Source organism: Poecilia reticulata, linkage group LG15, assembly GCF_000633615.1.
Source record: "Poecilia reticulata strain Guanapo linkage group LG15, Guppy_female_1.0+MT, whole genome shotgun sequence".
Lineage (NCBI taxonomy): Eukaryota > Metazoa > Chordata > Actinopteri > Cyprinodontiformes > Poeciliidae > Poecilia > Poecilia reticulata.
The window spans coordinates 571967-592423 of record NC_024345.1 but is presented as its reverse complement, the minus strand read 5'-3'; the positions used below and the strand labels follow the sequence as shown (position 1 = coordinate 592423).

Here is a 20457-nt window from a genome sequence, read left to right as displayed (position 1 = left end):
AATGAGACAATCAGGCAGCCAAACAATACAACAGTAGGGCTCCTGTGCTTGTTCCATGTTTAACCTGCAACTGTGGAATAAAGTACCAAAAAACTGCATTTTTGACTTTTGATCTTTTTGGGAAGTGCTTAAGCCAGAAACCCACTGTGCATCAAGTGGCTATTTGAGTTGAATTCACTTTTACTTAATAATAACTGATAAGTTTTTTGATTTTTGGCTTTTGAGTTTTTGGACAAATAGTCACTATTTTGTGAATATAATCAATTCGCAAAATGGTTTTGATGTTTCATAAAGATTTGGAAAAGCAGAGGCAGCCAGTCTTATGGAGGGAAAGGACACTGTTCCAGATATAATTTCCTTAAACATGCTCTGCAGAGGTTTTTGATCCAGATGCACATGGCTTCCTTAATTTTCAGTCCTAATATTGTTCCTTATCTAACCTACTACCACTCCCCTCAAAACACACACACACTATTATATTCAACACATCTTTGTCCCACTGAGGACGCTGTGGAGTGATGGGTAAAATGCCACGGCTGCACACATTTTCTCCCTAGAAGCTATTGCGTTGTCATTTTCTTGTTTTTTTAAGCCTTGATCCAGTCTCATTTGTCACAGCATTTCTTGAACAATAGCTTTTAAGCTACAGTTTAAAAACAATTTTGGACCAATCCTTTACAACCAGCACACTGGCAGCTGCATATTGTCCTCAGTTCCCTGAAAATAAAATAATAAAAAAAACCACTACAGACTGAAGTGGTAAGCACTGCTGTGGTGAGGCTGACTGTGGCCCCTAGAGAGCTCATTCAAATGTTTTAGGCTGCAGGGAAAAAAAATAGCATTTTAATGCAAGTGAAGGGCTCTTGCTGACAGGAGCGTTGCCCTCATTTAACAAATACATATTTTTTCAACTGCGTCTTTTCCGATGAGTTCAGAGGCTTCCAAACTCCTCGTGTGGATCCATATTTGAAGACAGGTGGCATGTTATTCATGAAGTCGCTAAGCATGTCTGCTCCGGCATTCACAAGTTGTCTAGTAATTAAAAGACTAAATTTCAAATCTGCATGTCAACAATGGTACCCAGCTGATGACTGCAAAGCAAACCCAAACCATCAGTCCTTCTTCAGCTGACAGCAGGACTTTCTTCGATGTGCTTCACAGTATGTGGTTGCCGTGTATTGTGGCCACGTATCTCCACTTTGTTCCCGTTTGTCCAAATAAAAGTGTTCCAGAAATACTTTTGGTTAATTCTCATGCAGCTTTGCAACCTGAGGCACCTGAAATGTGACCTTTGATATCTTGTTCAAATAATAATGATTGAATTAAAATGAAAAAAAAAACATGCATTTTCTGGGATTCAAATAAAGAAAATGCCTCAGAAATGATATTGTTGTTATTTATGTTGTAAATAAAACCTACTTTTGCTGTTCTATGTAAAAAACCGCAAGAACAAGAAGCAACGTTGACATACAGTACACTTCATAAAGTAAACAGAACATGAGCAGTATCAAAGTCCAAAGAAGTTTTACTGAAGAAAACATCAGTAAGAGGATAGTTGTTTTTTTCCCAGCCTTCTATTTCTAAGTGTTTCTTGTTGAGAAATTTGACTTACTTTAGCATTTTATCACCTGAGGATAGAAGCTCTTTTTCAGTCAGTGTGACTCAAGACTAATGAGTCTGTGTCGTAGAGAAACAGGTGATATCCAGGCTGAGAGTGCTCCGTCTTAGTGAAACAAATTATTTAATTCAGCTCAAGTATATAATGCTAACATTAAGAAACTCTACAAGTCAAATATCCCTCAAAATATTTAATATGTTTTAACATGTTAGCGATCTCTGTGTATTTTTAGAGTACACTTTTTAGAGTACACTTCTCTCAAAAAGTGTTCAAAAAGGTTTCCTTGCCAAAAGAACACCTAGTAAAAAAAAGAGATAATTTATTAGTTTGCTTCTTTATTTGAAGTAAGCTAAATTATTTGAGTAGGACTGACTTAAATTTAGTTGGATAAACTTAGTAAATTATGACTTTAGTAAGACATAATAAATTAAGTTGGACAGACATAACTTGAGTCGATTAAACTTAAATTAAGTAGCATAAACTTAATTGAATTACTTGTTACCAGTTGAAGCAATTCAATTAAGTCGGTTCAACTAATTTCTTGTTACAGTAATCCAAGACTTATTCTTTCACACAATCTGTTGAACCTGCTCTTTCATTTGAAAGTCAAGTGACTATAACATAAAAAGGATATATTTTTACTGTTCTAATATTTATAGATTAAATAAATAACAGGTGACCATGGTAGTTCGCCCTGCAATCAAAGGGTTGCTTGATTCCTGTTCCGTCCACCGCTGTCGTGTTTTTTGGGTACTTCACCCACCTTGCCTACCTTTTTCACTCTTTGTTTTTTTAAGAGTTTAATTAAAATATAAATAAATAATTATATTTTTAGTGGAGTACAATTTTTGGCTACATCACCCTTCTCTGTAATGTAACCTTAGTTGTGGTGGGGATGGCGTTGCCCACAGAGAAGCTTAGACAGTGACTCACACGCTCATTCATGACATCACATTTCATCTCCTTGTGGCTTCAGGCAATTTTACCTTCCTGTGACGTCTTCATATAATTACGTCCCTTTCAATTCAGCTTTTTATCACAGGCTGTCTTTGTACAAGGAGCTTGTACACCAAGCAAGCAATAAAAATAAAAAAATAAAAAACATCCGTCGAGTTTGGGTGTGTGATATTGCAGACCCGCACGTTTCAGTGACCGGTACTGTGGCTGGGTATTTTGTCTTTTAGAGAGAGAGTTGAACAGAAAGAATCGAGCATATTATCTCTCAGTTGTGCAAAAGTAAAAAAATAAAATAAAAAAATGTAACTGCAAACATTCTTCCATTTGCAAAGCATCTAAAAACAGAACTAAACAGAAAAACACTTTGACTATAATGACTATAATGGAGCAACTCCAACAAGCAGCAGTCTTCCGTAATTAAATTAGAATCCCTATAATCCCATCATAAAGACTGATTCAAATTCAGATGTATATTTCTTTTGACTCCACACAGTCAAAGTCAGTTTATAATGCAAAATGCTGAAAAGCCGTATATTCAAAGACTTGAATGTTGCTACAGCTTCCCTTCTCAGAACCAGAATGATTCACTTTCACTTTTGCTTCACTTTCTCTTTCTCCTATTTTCTCTTAGGTTAATAATTTCCAATCTAAATTTTAAAATACATTTATTTGTTTTCTCTCAGCCGATGTTATTCAATATGTAAAATGCTGAAACTAAAGTCAGACCTAAATTGCTCACTGATTACAGGATTTTTTTCCAGTCCCATTTTGTGACTCGTGAGCGTTCTATTCCATTTGAGAAGAGAAATAAGTTTGTGAAATCAATCAGTCAAATTTTATTTGTATAGAATTTTTCAGCAACAAAGCATTTCAAAGTGCTTTACATCATAAAAGCAAATACAACACAAAGTCATAGAATCAACAATCAAAACATTACATTTAATCAAGTGCCATCGTTAAGTTCTTAATCGATTACGCTTCAAAGGCAACTCTATAAACAGCTGAGTTTTTAGTCTAGAGGAACTCAGTGTTTCAGCAGTTTTGCAGTTTTCTGGAAGTTTGTTCCAGATTTGTGGAAAGGCTAAAGTCTGGGACGGTTATGATTATTACCCGGAGCTTTGGGTTTCATTTGTATTTGTGCTTAGACCACTTCCTTACTACTTATGTTTGTCTTCCCTTATACCGCTCATCAGATCTTAGAATATTCAGTTTCATTAGCATTGCTTTAAAGGTCTTGCCTTATATATTTTAGTTTATTCTTCCTTCTGTTTCTTGTATTTTTGTATTTATTCACCTTAGATTATTTATCAGGCTTTTAACTTTGGGTTTAGATGCTCGGAGTTCATGGTTCAGTGACTTCTGTGTTCTTTTTTATCTTCCGTCAGCTGGACCAGTGTTAGCCATGCAGGCGCTCGTGGCACAGATAAGTTTAAAATGATCAACCTGCGCAACATTTAGTCATTTGTGTGCTGTTTATAGTTACAGTTTTGCATTCCTTTCTAAATATTAAATAATTAGTATGTTAAATAATGTATGAGTTAAATAATCACTGTAATGAGAGATTGTTTCGCATGGCATGTTGGGCCTTGTGTCGATCAAAGCCACTGTTTTTATGCGCTATGTTCATGTGTTTGTCATTATACTCACATTACTGCATTAAGAATGTTTTTTCAATAGTCTGACGTGATATTCTTATCTTAAATGTCTTGTTTAGCTGTAAGCAAAAAAATCACCATTACTAAATCAAGGTTTTAAAACATCTGTTTGTAGGAAATTCATCTTGATATGTGTGGAGGTTCCTCCATCTTTTCCCCAGTGTTAGTATTTATTTAAATGTTTTCATATAATATATTTAGAATTTCACTTTTTCTTTGGTGGTGGTTATTGCATTAGATTGTTTACTAATTTGGGTGCACACATTTAGTAAACACCTTATGTTTATTTAGGATCATTAACATTTTGTTTTGCTGAGTTTAAGGACTGGCTTGCAGAAGGTGGTTGGTTGGAAGAAAAACCAGGAAGTGGAACAGTCCATCAGGCTGCTGGAAGCAGGGGACTTGATGTGAAAGAATCTGCCTTTGCCTTTCTCCACTAATAGCATAATTGCTAAAACCTTTTTGGTATCAGGTTATTTTGTTTTTTATAGTTGTGTTAAAGTTAAAATGTTTTAGTTTAAATTAGTCATTTATGTTTATATATTATTTGTCTTTCTCTCCTTCCCTACAAATTCTCCTGTTCATTGTCTGAGGTTAGTCTTTTGTTTGTTATCTTGAGTTATGTTTGCCTTTGTTGATTTCTTTTGTGCCCGTTTTGTTATATTTTTTAGATTTGTTGTTAAAACCTTTTGCCCCTGTCCTTTACTGGTCGGAACGTCACAATATGTATAATGTGTAAGCTCAGTTACTGAAATACATCTGAGTCTTATTAATATTCAAATTTAGGATCTTGTGAATCAAATAATAATGCTGTTATTCAAAGGCGTACTTTAAAATTTAAAGACATTGTATATGTAATAATAAATTATATTATCCTTCTGGAATTCAGAAATTATTTAAGTTAAGAGAGAGGGGATATGATTTACAACGTTTGTTGATATTTTAATGTGCTAAAAAGAGAAAAAAGTGAAGGAAAATGTAGACGTGTTTCAGTTTGCAGAGGGAAACTGTGGAATGAACTGAATGATTATCGATCTCAAGTTATGTGCTTTTTGGTGAGCTTTAAAAGAGCATTGAAATGTAAAGTTATAAAAGCATATTCTAGATGTATTGTGTAACCACGTACTTGTAATGTATCTGTACATATGTGCATATTTAAATGTAAATATGTGTACTGTATGTATTTACATAAATATACATATTATTTATGTAAGTGAATTGACAGTAGATATCTTTCATTACTGTAAACTGCTGAATCTATAAATAGGACAGACAGGTAAGCCCATCAGCTTCAGCTGATTTCTTTATTGGTTAATTGTTGGTTTGTAAAACAGTATTTTGTTTTTTTGCAATGTTAATTTACCAAAATAAATTTCATCTGAATCTGAATTCATTAAAAATGACTGCAGTTTACGAGACTAGCATAGTGATGCTGGCTCAGTGGCAAGTTGTCGCACTGTTAGCTTCATCCAATGTAGATTTATAAGTAGAATCTAAGCGAGTGTCTCCCACAGCTGGACACACCTTAAGTCTTGAAAGATCTTCCCTGAAAAGACAAACATGCACATTTTTCTGCACAAAAACTGTTGATGTGCAAAATGTTGCATTTCATGTAAAATATTCATTTGACACAAGGAATCATGTTTTAAGCCAGCTGAAATTTATTTGAATAAAATGCAACACAGTCCTTTTTTTATTTTAAGTTTCTTTCCAAACTCAATGAGAACTGATGAGGGCAAAAAAAAAAAAAATTGGTGTTACTGAATATGTATCTGTTCGTGCACAACAGAAAACACACCAGTGTTTGAGAAATGTGACTAGAATGAAGACCTGACTATTAAACACTTAACAACGCTGGTTGCTTAAAAATGAAATATTCAATTTTCATTATGAAGCTAAAAAGAAAAAAAAGATAAAAAATTTGCATTCTGGTGGACTGTTTTGGATTAGAAAGTCCTTGAACTAGTAGGTCGTTGCATGACACGCAGAAACCTGTGTCTATGTAACGTAAAAAACAGAAGAATGCATGGGCATAGATGTGGGATGTGATTAAAAATCCAAGAATGTTGCAGGTGAAAAACATGCAATGTGCCACCAGTGACTGTTAACTAAATGGTCAAAGCAGCCAAGTTTTCAAATTCCTGAGAACAAAGTGGAGATTCGAGAGTCGTCGTCTATTATGTATTTTCTATTTATTATGGTAAAAGCAAAAACAAAACAAAAAATAATAATTGCTTTCCAAAACATTTACAATGGATTTTGAAAAATTACTTTTTATAATTATTCTTGGGAGGATATTACATATTCCAAGAAATCCATCACATTTCAGGGTCAGAGTTGTTTTGCAAGCAACTGTTGATTTAGTTGCAACTTCTTCTGTCACATATCAATGCTCTCTGTGGGCAAGACAGCTTGTTGCATACCGAACTGCAAATAGTGTGTGAATGCAAGTGTGTGTGTGTGTGTGTGTGTGGGGGCGGGGGGGGTGCGTGTGTGTGGGGGTGTGTGCGTGTGTGGGTGTGTTTTTGGGAATGTGGCTGGGTGAATGTGGCTTTAACACTAAAGCTTTCTGAGTGGCCCTTATAATTAAAAAAAAAGATTGAGTCTTGAGGGCAGCATTACATGACTTTATTTCCTTGGAAAGAGTTTAACTGGTGTTAAACAAATGACTTCATATTAATTATATAACAATGGTTTGGGTTCATTTTTTATAGATAGAAGCTTAATTTGACAGTTTGATGCATTTTACTTGCCATCTATCTCCTTCCTTTTGTTGTTGTTCTGTTGTTTTATTTATTTTTTTCATCCTTAAACTGGTTACTGGACATTGTTTTTCTGCCTGCAGATAATCTGACCAAGTGTTTTCTTCCTTCAGCAGTCTTCTGAAGAATCGTCAGTCATTCCACTAAAGAAGCAGGTGACATAAAACATTTTATACATATTCAATTATTGTTCCTGTTTATGTGGTCTTTGGTCCAATGTCAGATCTGTGGTTTCATAGTTAGTACCGGTGGCAGTGGCAATAGCTTCATTATCATTTAAAAGAGCTTGCAGCACTTCCTGAGTTTTTTGCTCACTAGCAGGTGGTGGGATTTAGGGGTTTGTGGATAAAAACTGTCGGTACAACGTTTGGTTTTAGCTTGCCGGTTATAGCCTTCATCAATTTTGCTTGTACAAGTGACTCAAAGTCTTCTGGAGAGAAATCTTGAGCACAATATTTGTAAGTTGTGTTCTTCTAACAGCTTTTTCCATTGCGCTCTTCTTCTGTTTTTGTTTTTTTATTATTACAGACAACAGTGACACAGTATGGGAATATATGATGAATAATTATGAGATGATCTTTGTTGAATGTTATACTGTTGGATTTTTTGCTAGTCACATGTAAAGCTTCAATGCTTCCTCCCCCTCTTGTTGAGTTCAGCCCTGATAGCCTTTCAGATTCATATGTATAGGTAAGTAACTACAGGAGGGGGAAGGTCGCATCTCTCATTCATTCGGCAAGAAATATACAACTTCATCCCAGGGCAGATTCTGTGGTTACATATCTAAGATCTAACCCGAAGCAAGTATTTTTGCTCAATAGCCCCCAATAAGCAGCATGCAGGGACCATGCTATCTCCCTCACTTCTCACTTCAGGGTCAGTGGAAGATATCACTGCATATTCAATCAGTTCAATTCATAGGTTTCCTCACAAACAGGATGAGAAACCTTCCCAGTCGGCATCTTCTGAATAACAATTACCGAGATGAAATTGTGTAAAAGGGAAAAGAAAAATAAGAAAAATGTTTGTCTATCTGAAATTGCATTCACTCTCATAACAAAGAGTGAATTGAAGATGGGTGTGAAATAACAACTGAATAATGAAAAGTGCTTTTCCAACATGTAATCAAGGAAGGTGAACACTAACTAACTAATTTGTCCCTTATAGGAGGATCTCCCTCACGCAGAAAATGCATTTTATGTGGAGATGAATGATAATCACAGACGTATGAAATATACCCATGACTGAAAGACTAAAGTTGAAGACTGACATGAACTTTACAGATTCCACAATGACGAGGATGACATTTTTCAGACTGGACAGGACTGACAGAGTCATCACTTATAAGAGACTTTTGACTTTTATGTCAACCATGAACACATGGTTGACATAAAAAAATATGACTAAATGAAAAAAAATGAAGCATTTAGTACAGAGTCAGTGAAAACAAAATAACATTAGAATTATAAGAAAATATTGTCTATTTAAAAAGAAAATTACATTTGTAATTTTGAACAATAATTTTAGCTTGAACGTGAGGAAAAATGTGTGATTCGAAAAAAGAATTTTTGGTTATGTGGTAAACAAAATCAGCACAAAATTGGGAAATTCCAAATTAATGTTTGTATTTCAAACATTAAAGTGCGACAAACAAATAAAATTACTTTGGCAGGAAAAATGAGAATATTTTTTAAAAACTGTGAAACCAGTAAATGAAATAATGCTTCTGGGTGATGTTCTAGAACTAGAAACCAATCGATGTAAAAGCATATCTTACATTTCTGGGAATAAGATTGCTTTCTTTCTGGTATAAGGGGGTCGAGGGCCCAGTAAAACCCCTGCCGCCCAGTTTCAGTCAGACTGCAGCTTTTGTTGCATCCTGCAGCTTGTCACCATAACAGCGAGAATGAGTGTGAATGGGTGTGACTGGGAACAACTGGTTTTATTATGGGGAGTCTATGATGGGTTTGAAAAGCGCCATATAAGTTTGACGTCACTTCATTGTCTAACCTAAAATTTATAGACGTAGTGATTTTTTTCTTATTTTCAAACAATGTAGAAATAGCAAATGTTTTGTTTATAATCAAAATATGGACAAATCTAATGAAACTTACAGATTGGTTGTCCATTTGCATAGATTTCCATCCTCAAGTCATACTTGATTAGACAGAAAATCTTAAAAAAAAAAAAAACAACTACTGGTACACATGTGGAGTAAATAAATAAATATTTTACATTACTTTAAACAATTTGAGATTTGTCTTATGGGGTTGAAGCAGCCAAAACCTGCAAGTCAGAGGGAGCCGGATGTGCTGAACTCTACCGCTGTGCTTTTTCTGTGAAGCATATCAAAAACCGATTCCTCCTCATGGGCAGACGCTCCACATGTACCACCAAGAAAGCAAATGCGAAATATAATGTGGTTTGTATTCTGCTTTTAGTGTGATGACTTCTTCCTTGCTGAGTAGGCTTCCAACTCGTGCCGGCACCAGACTTCGTGCAAATGTTAACTATTAGCAGCTTTAGCCAGTATCTTCACATTGGTATACGCCATTTTATTCTTGGGTTGAAACGCACTGAAATACTTTCAGTGTGTTCCATCTTCCTCCTGGCCAGTACAGTGGTTTGACATCCTGTGCTGTTTATACTCCCACAAATCAGTTGAACAGGTGAGCATGGCACAATCAGGGTCTGGGGATGCTATGCCAGGATGAACTAGGCTCACCAAAAATGATCTTCCTGACCTCTTGGCTGAATTTGTTTTATTTGTCTGTGATGTTTGGCAAGGAGGCTGTTTGGTTTAAGTATTGCCTTAAAATGCATACAGAGATGTGACTCAGATGAAGTCTGGTGTCGTGGCTCAACCTATCAGAATCTTGCTGAGAGAAAAATGTTCATAAGGACATTTCCAAACTATTAAAGTTTCAGTGTTGTTCCAAATTGAAAATACACATTTTGAAACTCATAAATGATCTAAGTTACTCTCACTTAATGTTAGACAGTGAGGGGAAAAAATATGTCTTTTTTTATCATGTATATAAATATTACATTGTTGTATTTTCACAGTTCTACAGTGATTTTGATGGAGATTTTTGAAAGCCTGCACTGCACCTCCAAACTCTTTTCAGACTTTTGTAAACTACACAGAAAAAGGGTTGGTAGATTCTTAGTTTGAATTCTGCCCATGGTTTTGGTTATTATGTTCCTTTCTATAGATGAAGGACATCAGAGACAGCTCTTTATTGGTTTCCAATGGATGCCTGACTCGACGGTGGGATTTCAGGCATTGCTCCATTTTATTCAATATATGTCTTCAATGTGTTTTTTAACAAGAGAGAGAGATGTCCATTCTGGAAACACTGGAAACACCAGATCCTTCCTCATTTTCTCTGAAATTTTACTCAATTGAAACTACTTCTTTTGTGTTTAATGTTTTTGTGGCATAGTCTAAAACAGACTATGCTAACTCTGCTACGGTTTGGTCCTGCTGCACTTGGGAAGATGATTCCGTCTCACACTTGTATAAGATATTCTCATGTAGGCTGTAAACAGTCAGTTCTGTTCTGTCATAAATGAAGTTTCACCCTTAATTAATCCTTTAGTATCACCCACATTTCATAGATTTTTAGCAAAGGATCTGGCAGAAAATCCTATTGGAACAAATGCTTTTCAGGGTCTTTTCCCACTTTCTCATTTAATTACTTAATAAGATAAGCAATTTTTGAAGTGGAAGCAGATTGAGGAGGCTCTGTAGCTTTTTTTTCTTTCTGGTCCAAAAATGCTTCCAGTGTTTTTGTTGCATTGTGGTGCTTTAAGGTGCTGGATTCTCATGGAAGAAGAGAATCTTTCGTTACTAGCGCTTGTTACTGTGTTATTCCTCAGATTCTCTGTAGAACCCAAACCCTTCCAAAAAGATAATAATTACAGGATTGGATGTACACTTTCACAGTCCCCTCATAAGACCTGAGCCCGAAGGGACCATGTGATAGGAGAAAATGTGTTGGTGGTCTGCAGCACTGGCAGCCTTCATGCATACACACATGGATACACACATTCAGGATCCTAACCCCCTTCCCCCAACATCCTGCTAATTGGGCCAGGGGTAAAAAAAAAAAAAAAAAAGAAAATAGGTGGGGGTAGAGGGTGTGATTGTGACATCTCTTTTTTTTTAAAAACCCCAAATGTTCCAAAGACATAAAAGAGCCTCCATATCCTCTGTTACTTAAACACCCCTGTGTTTAAGATTCAGACGCTAATCCTAAATTTTTATTGTATATTATCTCTGAATCCAATTTGTGTCCCGGTTTCATGCTGCAGGCGTCAGTAAATTCTGTTTAGCATTACAGAGTTTAGAGTTCAATAGTTCCCGCTGCAGAGATAAACAAGACAAACAACTCTGCATGGTCAGTCTCTGTCAGATGCATGTCTGGGAGAACGGCAGGTCACCTGGAGAAACTGCTGATCGGTAAAACATGGCCTCTCTAACAATGAGGCGACATTAGCAACCGTGGCACACCGTTTTATTACACTGCTATAATCAAGAATATTTGGTCATTAATAGCAAATTTCAATGAAGCCACTGAGAAGCCTCTTACAACTTTGAAAATTGAACGATGCGTCACCTAAACTAATAATAATTTTTCTCTGTGTGTTGCCTTAAAGAAAACGGAAACTCCTGGAGGTGAGCTTGTGAGACGTCTCAGTCGCTTTCAAAGACACAACCGGAACCTAATTATACATTTTTTTCTTGAGTGTTCACAGAGTATTGATTGATGACAATGAGGTGCTGCTGCTAAGATCCTTGAAGTACTGAACAAAAGTTTAATTTACAATTTAGTTTAAAAACCTCAGTTTTTGTGCAGTAAAATAAAAATATTTTTACAACTTACTTCTAGTGCTTATAAATTCTGTCAAATCACAACTACACTGAGTGAAAATAAAATCTGTGGATTTATTGTATATGTGAATAAGATTAATCCTGTGCCATGTTTGGTCAGGATAAAGGCGATGTAAGGTTTCTGCTTCAATTAATGAAGAGATTGTGACCGTTTGTTTAAAAAAAAAAATGAAATTAGGAGAAGGAGGTTCACAACAAATCAGCTGCCTCTCTCGATACTTTTTAGGGATTTATTGCAATGATGAAGAATAAGAAAATAAACATCGTGGACAGTTCTTTTATTCACTAATGCAGATAATGGTAGAAGCAACACTGAAAGCCTTGTCACGAAAGCTGGAAAAAAAAAAAAAAACTACGGCGATTGGGAGGGGGGGGTGTTAAAAAGAGAAACGCCAAATTCCACTCAAATTGTCACCTTGGCTTTTGCATTGTGGGAAATCTAAAATTAAAACCCTTACTGTTTTGACAATTAGCCAATTTGCACAGGTCTACGAGTGAGGAGACAAAGGCAGCGTGCGGCTGCACCTGCCCCATCTTTGGAGGCCGTGGTGGTGGATGCGTGTTGGTGTTTGTGTGTGGCGACGGTGGGGGTGGAGGTGGGAAGGATGGGTGTGTGTGTGTGTGTGTGTGTGTGTGTGTGTGTGGTGGGGGTGGTGGGGCTGCAAAGCAATCTTCCTCACACATCATTTGTAGAAATTCCAACTATTTCCTAATTCAAGTCTCTAATGGGAGATGTTGCAGCTTTTCCCTTGTGAGAATCTTTTAATCTTTTGAACGTGTGGCTGTTAAAAGTATTTCGGCACCTCGTTGTCTGTGTTGAGACGCTTTTTCCACCATAATCTATAGAAGTAAAAAAACAAAAAAAAAAAGGAAACTTTTCTCTTCTAAAACCCTCTTTAAATTTTCTAATGGCTGTCACGTCTTGGTTCCTGGTACTTCACGTTTTGCCTTTGACTCGTCGATTGGTGATCTTTGTAATCTGACGAGCTTTGACTCTTTACTCACTCACTCACTGTTTCCTGTCGGTGAAAGCAGCAATCACATCAGCAAACCACGCTAAGAGCTTCCTCACGAGGCTGCTTTATACGAGGTAAAACAGTCATGAAATGCATCATAACATCATTTGCAGCGACACGTATGGAAAAAAAAGACACTTTGTAGCCATTTACATATCATATAGGCACATTTGTATAACACGTTTCACAAATTTTAAGATATTTCACAACAACAGCACCAATAACCTTTAGATCGATTTATCAACCACACTAAAACATTCATCCATACATTACTTTCCCAACTATACAAATCATCAATTAATTACAGATGTCAATATTTTACAATAAAATAACAACTTTATGGTACAATTCTCAATCGGTGTTTTTACACAACAGCAGTAGCACGCGTTCTCTTGTCTGAACTTCAACTTTATTTTCTGTTTGTTTTGGTTGTTTTTTTTTTGTTCAAAACAGGAGATGGGGTTATATCGTGGAAAACCTTTCCTCCAAAACGACGCTGCTTACAGTTTCTCCTCTCAGATGTCTGCTCATGTCACTGGCACAGAACACACACCTGCATTAAACTCAGTAACACAGTGGGGTAAAAATAGCATTTACAAAAACAAAAGAGGGGGAAAAAAATCTTTTAGGTGTACTGCATTTTGGTGGCAAAAAAGTAAACAGTGAAGAGTATGCTGTTAAAATCTTCACAAAACAACAGAAAGATAACAGTGAACATTCCACATGATCACACTGTCTCTACAAGCTGATTCATCCTGAAGTGTTTGAAAATCCAAGCTGCGTCTGTGCGTCAAAAGCGCTGGATTATGAGTTTGAGACTGGCTGTGCAGCAGCTTTCACTTAGAGGCGCTTTCCTCCTCCCTCAGAAACTCCCGCTTTATTCATTCATGCTGCCGCAAATAGGTTTTAAACGCTCTGATGGGCTCACTAGATCACACAAGCTGCTGCTGCTCGGCTATTTCTGCCCTGCGTCTTCTCGCCTCGACGTGTTGCATCGAACCAACAATTCCAACGGATGAAACGCAGTTTAGATAGGTGCCAATTACCTTAAATATTCTACTGCCTGTCTGAGACTTTGCTGCTGTGCAGCAGCGTAAAGCGCTTGCTTTAACTGGCCTGGACCTTTTATGCTTCACACTGCCTGTGTTAAATCAGAATATGTAGCAAAGAGATAATTTCTTTAACCAAAAAACCAAAAACAAAATAAAAACGTACAAATTTTTTGCATCCAACTCTGCCTGCCTTTCTGTTTTCGTATAAACATTTGTGTGAAGATTTGTGCAAAATCCTTTCACTGACATCCGTTTTTTTGTTTGACGAGCGAATGTTGTTTGTTTTCTCCGTTCCTCCTTCGCTCCTTGTACAAGGTGCCAGATGTGCAGGAATACATAAGCTTGTTAGAGAAGGTGACACTGACAAATGACGGACACTTGGTAAAACCAAACAAAGATAGGAACAGCTAATAAAACTAATGAAACGCTTCCAGAAGCAAACAGGAATCCGTACGAGAGCAAAACCACAAACCATCATTCCAGAGTCTTCTTGTCCATGGATTCTTTGCCATTGGTCCGCGAGTAAGGCTCAAAGGCAGAGGAGCTCAGGTAGCGTGCAGAAAGCTCCTGCAGGTTGCCTGCCAGCGAGCCAGCCATAGACAGGGGATTGGACGAAATGCGGGTGGCCACGCCACTGAGAATGGACGGCATTGGGAAGCTGAAAAAGCCGTGAGCGGACGGCGGGCTCTGCAACCCCGCCACCGTCCCTGACGAGGTGACGGCAGGCAGTGGAGGGCTGCCTCCTGCCGTCCCAGTGCTGCCTCCACTGCTGCTGCTGCTGCTGCTACTGCTGTTGTTGCTGGCCATGGCGATGGAGGGGGGGCGCAGGGCAGAGCCGCAGTGGGGCAGGAGGCCCGGCAGGCCTGGAGGAGTCAGCAGCCGCCCCTGCTCCAGCAGTCTGAGCACGCTGCAGGTCGCGGCCGTCTCCGAAACCACCGAGCGCAACTCTGAGTCCTTCCCCTGGTCCTTCTTCTGCTTTGTGCGGCGGTTCTGAAACCACACTTTTACCTGGAGGAGAAAACGAAGAGAGAGCAGTCAGAAACATGCCGTTTCAGATACTTGAGCCACACGTAGCAAACATGTTGGTAACTTTACAGCAGGCTGCCCCGGAAGTGTTCACACTCAATACGGCTCTAGTGCGATTTCACAATCTGATCGTCTTCAAGGATGTAGATGTTTGACTGATCAGTGTACCCACAGAGTCCACTTCAACACTTTATACTTTATTTGTATTTCTATACCATCACATTCTACAAAGAGCCTTCAAGTACTCACTAATGTATGTAATAGTAGTTACGCACAAATGCAGGCCCTTCCATACATAGGAGGATTGTACGCAGGAAAAACAAACCAGTAGGAATTGACCTAATTCCCTCCAGAGGTAGAAAACCTATTGTAGGAAATTAATTCAATCAAAACTTGCCTAGAGATGTCCTTTCACATGCTAACCACCTCTTAATTTGATCAGCCAAAAATACAACAAAGGTTTACGCGTGGCTTGAGATCCAAACTCCCCGTCAGCTCATGATAACACACACACGCACACACACACTCACTCCCTTCTTTGGGTTGGGGGGAGGAGGTACATTTACAGCTGAAGCAGTTCATCCAAATGTCTGCAGTTAGAAGCTCTGAGAAGGTTGCTACACTTTTTATTGTGGCGAGAATGCTGAAATGTATAATGTGGTGAAATTAAGATCAGTATTTTCAGCTGAAGAGGTAAACGTTACCTCTTAAACTGGTCATGTTAAAGAGGCCATTTTAGTTATTTCACCTGTTTTTTAATTTTGAGTGCATTCAATTCTATGCCGCACATTTACAGCACATTCAGAAACCTGATGTTTAGAATTTGTTTGGTTTATGTATGCTTTTATATTTAATTAGGAAAACATGTGATATGTTATATTTGTATTTATGTATTTCTTAAACGCATTAAAACTTTTGCTTGTATAAAATTGAATTAATAGCTGATCAGTCAAATTTATTTCTCTCTAAAATGTGCACAGTTTAGTGTTAAGAGTATCAGAGTGAAACAAATTCTGCATTTTAATTCGTTAATATTTTGTTCTGGTGCAAAAGAAAAAAGGCAACTAACAGCAACCACCTGGCACGGCCACGCCACTTAGCCAATCACACTGGAATATTTTCCACTTCTCTTCAGATGTGACTTCACTCTTCACAGGCTGTGGGGGAACCAGAGGGGCCTGCTGCTCGCTCTGTTCGAGACGTAGAAACCACTCAGAAGACGCTCCGGGGCGAAGGGAAAAAACACAGCGTAGCCTGGTAGGTTCACGTAAAGATAATTAAGTGTGTACAGGAAATGGCGGTCATTCCTCCATATAATGGCCTCTTAGCGCCAAAGAACAAAACGTTAATTTTGCCACCTTGTTATTAAAAGGCATCTCGTCGTTACAAGAAGCAGATGCTGAGAGAACATCCCGGCTTTGTCCTGTCTAAATTAGGAGCAAAGGTTTTTTTTTTTTTTTGCCTTTTGTGAGCGAAAAGAACCGTCTTTACACGCCACACTTACTTAGAATAAATCTGCTAAAAGCAACCTCTAAATGAAAAATAGGAAATGTTAAAGCTCTAAAAAAAAAAAGTTTGAGGAAACAGTAGTAAGTTCATCCTGACGGGGCTGTTAATGAGGGTCGATTGTTTGCCGTCGCCTGTTGTTTTGGTAGAATGGGCTGACCTTACGCAGACCTTCTCTCAAGGTCAGGCTTCTTCAGTTCTGCTGAAACACATTAACCCCAAAGGCCAAGCCACTGATTACGGCGCTGTTAGCAGCTTTCAGCGTTTATCGCAACAAAAGAGTTCCATGAAATACAAAAATAACAAATAAAAAAAAGATCAAATAATTACAAATGTTTTATCACTTAAAAAAAAAAGAAAACCTTGACAAAGTAGCCCACGTTGCAGAGAATGAACAGATAATAGCGATGATGAAGTCAGTGCTCTTCACCAACAATTAAACCCGGGTTAGATGGATGCTGCTTTAGACTCTACATGAGTGCAAAGTTTTACATGACTGTAGTCTCTTTTAAAACCTTGTTTGTTTGTTTGTTTTTTAGCCAGAAAAATTAACAGCAATTTGCATAACCGCATGAACAAAATGCTTCAACCAAAAATAGACACACTTGTCAAAAAAACTGTCAGAAGGTGCAAAGCTGCATGTATGTATGCAAATGTAACGTAACGTATAAACTCAGTTGAGCCACCAGAAAGGTTTTTTTTTTAAACACAAGGACACGAGGAATTCTTGTCCCATTATTACCAAACTGAAATTTTAATAACCTATCTTTATATTACAAAATAGTTGCACATTAAGGGAAAAAAGCTCCTTTAAAGACAAATATATTTTCCCTTTAAAAACAGAGAATCTATGTGCTGTTTGGTGCAAAAAAGAAGAAGAAAAAAAAAACACAAAGGAAATGGCTTTTGTTTCATGTTTTTTTCCCCTTTCTCTAGTTTTAACATTTCGAGACAAAGAAATGCAAACGATAAGAGAAAAAAACAAAAACAAAAAAACGAAAAGCAAACAAACCTGAGTTTCAGAGAGATTGAGCTGGCGGGCCAGTTCGGTCCGCTCCCTCCCGACCACATACTGGCACCTCTGAAACTCCATCTCTAAGCGATAAAGCTGCTCTGCAGTGAAGGAGGTGCGCGTTCGCTTTGGTCGGTCCAGATCCAAACCTTTTGGCAGGATGATTTCTCGGATAGAGCCTTTAGCATCTGCAACATAGAGAACTTTGAATCAACAACAAGAACTCAGATAACAGCTGATTTCAATGTGTATTAATATTATTATTATTATTATTACAATTACAACTACTACTAAAACTGTCCTGAATATAACCGAATAAAAAGTTTAATATGAAGTCATTTGAGCCATTAACTGTCAACAAAGTCTTTCTAAACAATTTTTGAATTGCAACTTTGGCTTAAGGAGAAGCATAAAGCGTATAAAAACAATAAAAATACAAAACCCACTGCGCTGCAGAAATATTTACAAAATAAAAGCAACGAGAAAAATAAGACCCATGTAAGTATGTTTACATTCTTTGTAAATATATTCTTTCATACTCTAATTAATATGTGTGCTGTAAAATACTGTAAGAATCTGTCATTAGGTTTTCAGTGATACTTAAAAATGTTCACATTTTTTCACTTCATGTTTGCTTCAAATTTATTTATCAGTTTTTATTCATGATTATTAAATCCACCGGTATCAGAAGGTGGACGTCTGCAAACAAAATACAATGAACAAAATACTTTATAGATGTTTTCGCCCTAAAAGTAAAGGCTTGTTGGTAAATTCAAATAAATGTTAACCTGAATAAAATTGCTTTCTGACCCACTGACCTTATTCAAATTAAATGAATAACAATTTCTTGACACTGAAAATATATAAATATAAAGTAATACTTTAAAGCATTTTATTATTGGGTACAGTTCATTGAGATTTATTCTGCTGGAATTGAAACACACTACATTAATAAATGTGCAAATAATGCTAAGAAAATTTTAATAATCAGGATAAATTATGTGGGACAATTCAAGTTAAATTATATCGACTAATGATCTCGATCACACAGAAAGGTTTCAGAACCTAAATAAATATTGTTTTATCATTTAAAAAAAACTCACCCACAAAACTGAAATTAATTTAATTAAGAATTCATCTATAGACATATTGCATTTTTTAATGAAATTAAATTAATCACTAAAGTTTCCAAAACATTTTTATTTTTCTTCTTTCTTTGACGGATTTTTATTTTACTTAGTTTGCGAGTCACATCAGATTTTATTAACACTTTCAGTTTATTTTGGTGATGTTTTAAATTTCAGCATTTTTTTTTTTTACTGTACTTTGGTTTTCGGAGTGTGAAAATCACACAATTTCTTAAATCTAAACTGAGCTGACAAACAGGACTATCGACAATCTAAAGAGAGAAAACACTAAGTGTTACCTCGGACAAGGATTCTCCGACAGTAGTCGGGATCCCCCGCGTTCCCCCTGTTCTTCTCACAGTTGTCCATGTTCCCAGACGGTGAAAAGGAATCCTGCTGTTCCTTAAGGAAGCCTTTGGATAGGTTGCCTTGGGAATCTTTACTGTCCTTTGCCTCCTTTAGTCTGTTCTTCAGTACCATTGCTTCTGTCTCTTGGTTGTACCTAACCTCCATGCTCGGATTATCCTCCTGGACCGGAGGCTCGCCTCCTTTTGTCAGGTACAAAAAAAAAAAAAAAAACAGAAAGATTTCAGAGGATGCGGTACTGTGAATTGTCACTGACCAAACTCCCTTATCCAATAATCATGGACTTCTCAGTGAAACTCAACAGTAATTTAGTGCACCCCTTTCCTTGTTACATAGACGTCGGGCTGATAGATTATCTCCAAATAATCGTAGCGATGGATGCACACTCGCTGTTTCAACTGATTACAGTAATTTTGCTGCCTCCACATTAGTGTAACCTCATGAATACACTAAACTGTCGGTGGAAATAGATCAGGTCTTGATAGAGGGTTTTGCTCGTCCCGTCCCCTCGGCTTGCCCGTTCTCAGCCCATGGAATCAAGACAAATGACTGGCCTTGTCCTGCAAACCGCACAACCTTGTACACACACACACAATCACAGAGGTAAAAGTCTTCCAGAGCCGATAAAAGTTCCCAGGCACTTCATTCCTCCATCTGCAGAGTGCAGGCAGACATTTTCCCCACCGACTTCCTTCCAGCACACCTGATTGTCACAGCATGTCGGCAAACTTTGATCCTGTTTTTTCTTTTTGGCAATCAGCGGAACCGTGCAATGTGTAGATCTCACCACTATGCCATTGGAGGAACTGGTAGAGAGCCAGAAGAGTAGAAAGCGAGAAAGAGATGGAGGAGGTGGGGTGGGGAGAGATAGAGACAGAGTGAGAGAGAGAGAGAGAGAGAGAGAGACAGAGAGAGAGAGAGACAGAGAGAGAGAGAGAGAGAGGAGATAAGTAAAAAGGATGATTAACAAATCCTCATTGAGCAAAATGTATAAAGGCGATAGCAACCCAACCTGCTCCTCCGCCACAGCAACGCCGGATTCCCCTGAAACTGGAACTGTATCAAACTTCCTCCTTTTCTTTCCCTGCCATGTGTTCAGTGAGAGAAAACCAGCAGCATCCTGTCAATGCCTCGCCCTGCAGTGTTCCTATAAGACTGCACCCCTGAAGCCGCACTCGGCTCTTATAATCTTAACCTGCATATTTTAAAGTGAAGAATAGAGGAACAAAACTTGTCATTAGTGCCTAGGCTGTCTCCACTCCCGAGCTCACATGTATACCCCTGGAATGGCCCCTGCCTCTCTCTTCCACTCACCCTCCAGCCCACAAACCACTCACCCAACCACCAACTCTTAGCTATTTTCATTGTCAGTGCAACAATAACTCTGAACACAGCAGTGGCCAGTAATCCAATAAGACCATTGATTAGGCCACAATGATTCAATTCAAAGTGGTGGACTAGTG

The 20457-nt window shown here is 37.7% G+C and overlaps 1 protein-coding gene across 1 annotated transcript; it reads right to left on the bottom strand.

The window, feature by feature from the left end:
* Window positions 1–12105: 12105 nt before the first annotated feature.
* vax1 (ventral anterior homeobox 1) lies at window positions 12106–20139 on the bottom strand. The gene is made up of 4 exons (XM_008428974.2): window positions 20007–20139; window positions 18928–19800; window positions 17502–17689; window positions 12106–14965 (listed from the first exon to the last, which is right to left on the bottom strand). Exons 2-4 carry the CDS (start codon window positions 19139–19141, stop codon window positions 14432–14434), a joined length of 936 nt encoding a protein of 311 aa, XP_008427196.1. The 5' UTR covers window positions 19142–19800; window positions 20007–20139; the 3' UTR covers window positions 12106–14431.
* Window positions 20140–20457: the final 318 nt, after the last annotated feature.

Coding starts and splice junctions, on each gene's coding strand:
- vax1 (XM_008428974.2), bottom strand. CDS start 19,141: ATGGAGGTTAGGTACAACCAAGAGACAGAAGCAATGGTACTGAAGAAC. Junction 17,690..18,927: donor TCGGAGAATCCTTGTCCGAG/GTAACACTTAGT, acceptor TCTATGTTGCAG/ATGCTAAAGGCTCTATCCGA. Junction 14,966..17,501: donor TCAATCTCTCTGAAACTCAG/GTTTGTTTGCTT, acceptor TTTCTCCTCCAG/GTAAAAGTGTGGTTTCAGAA.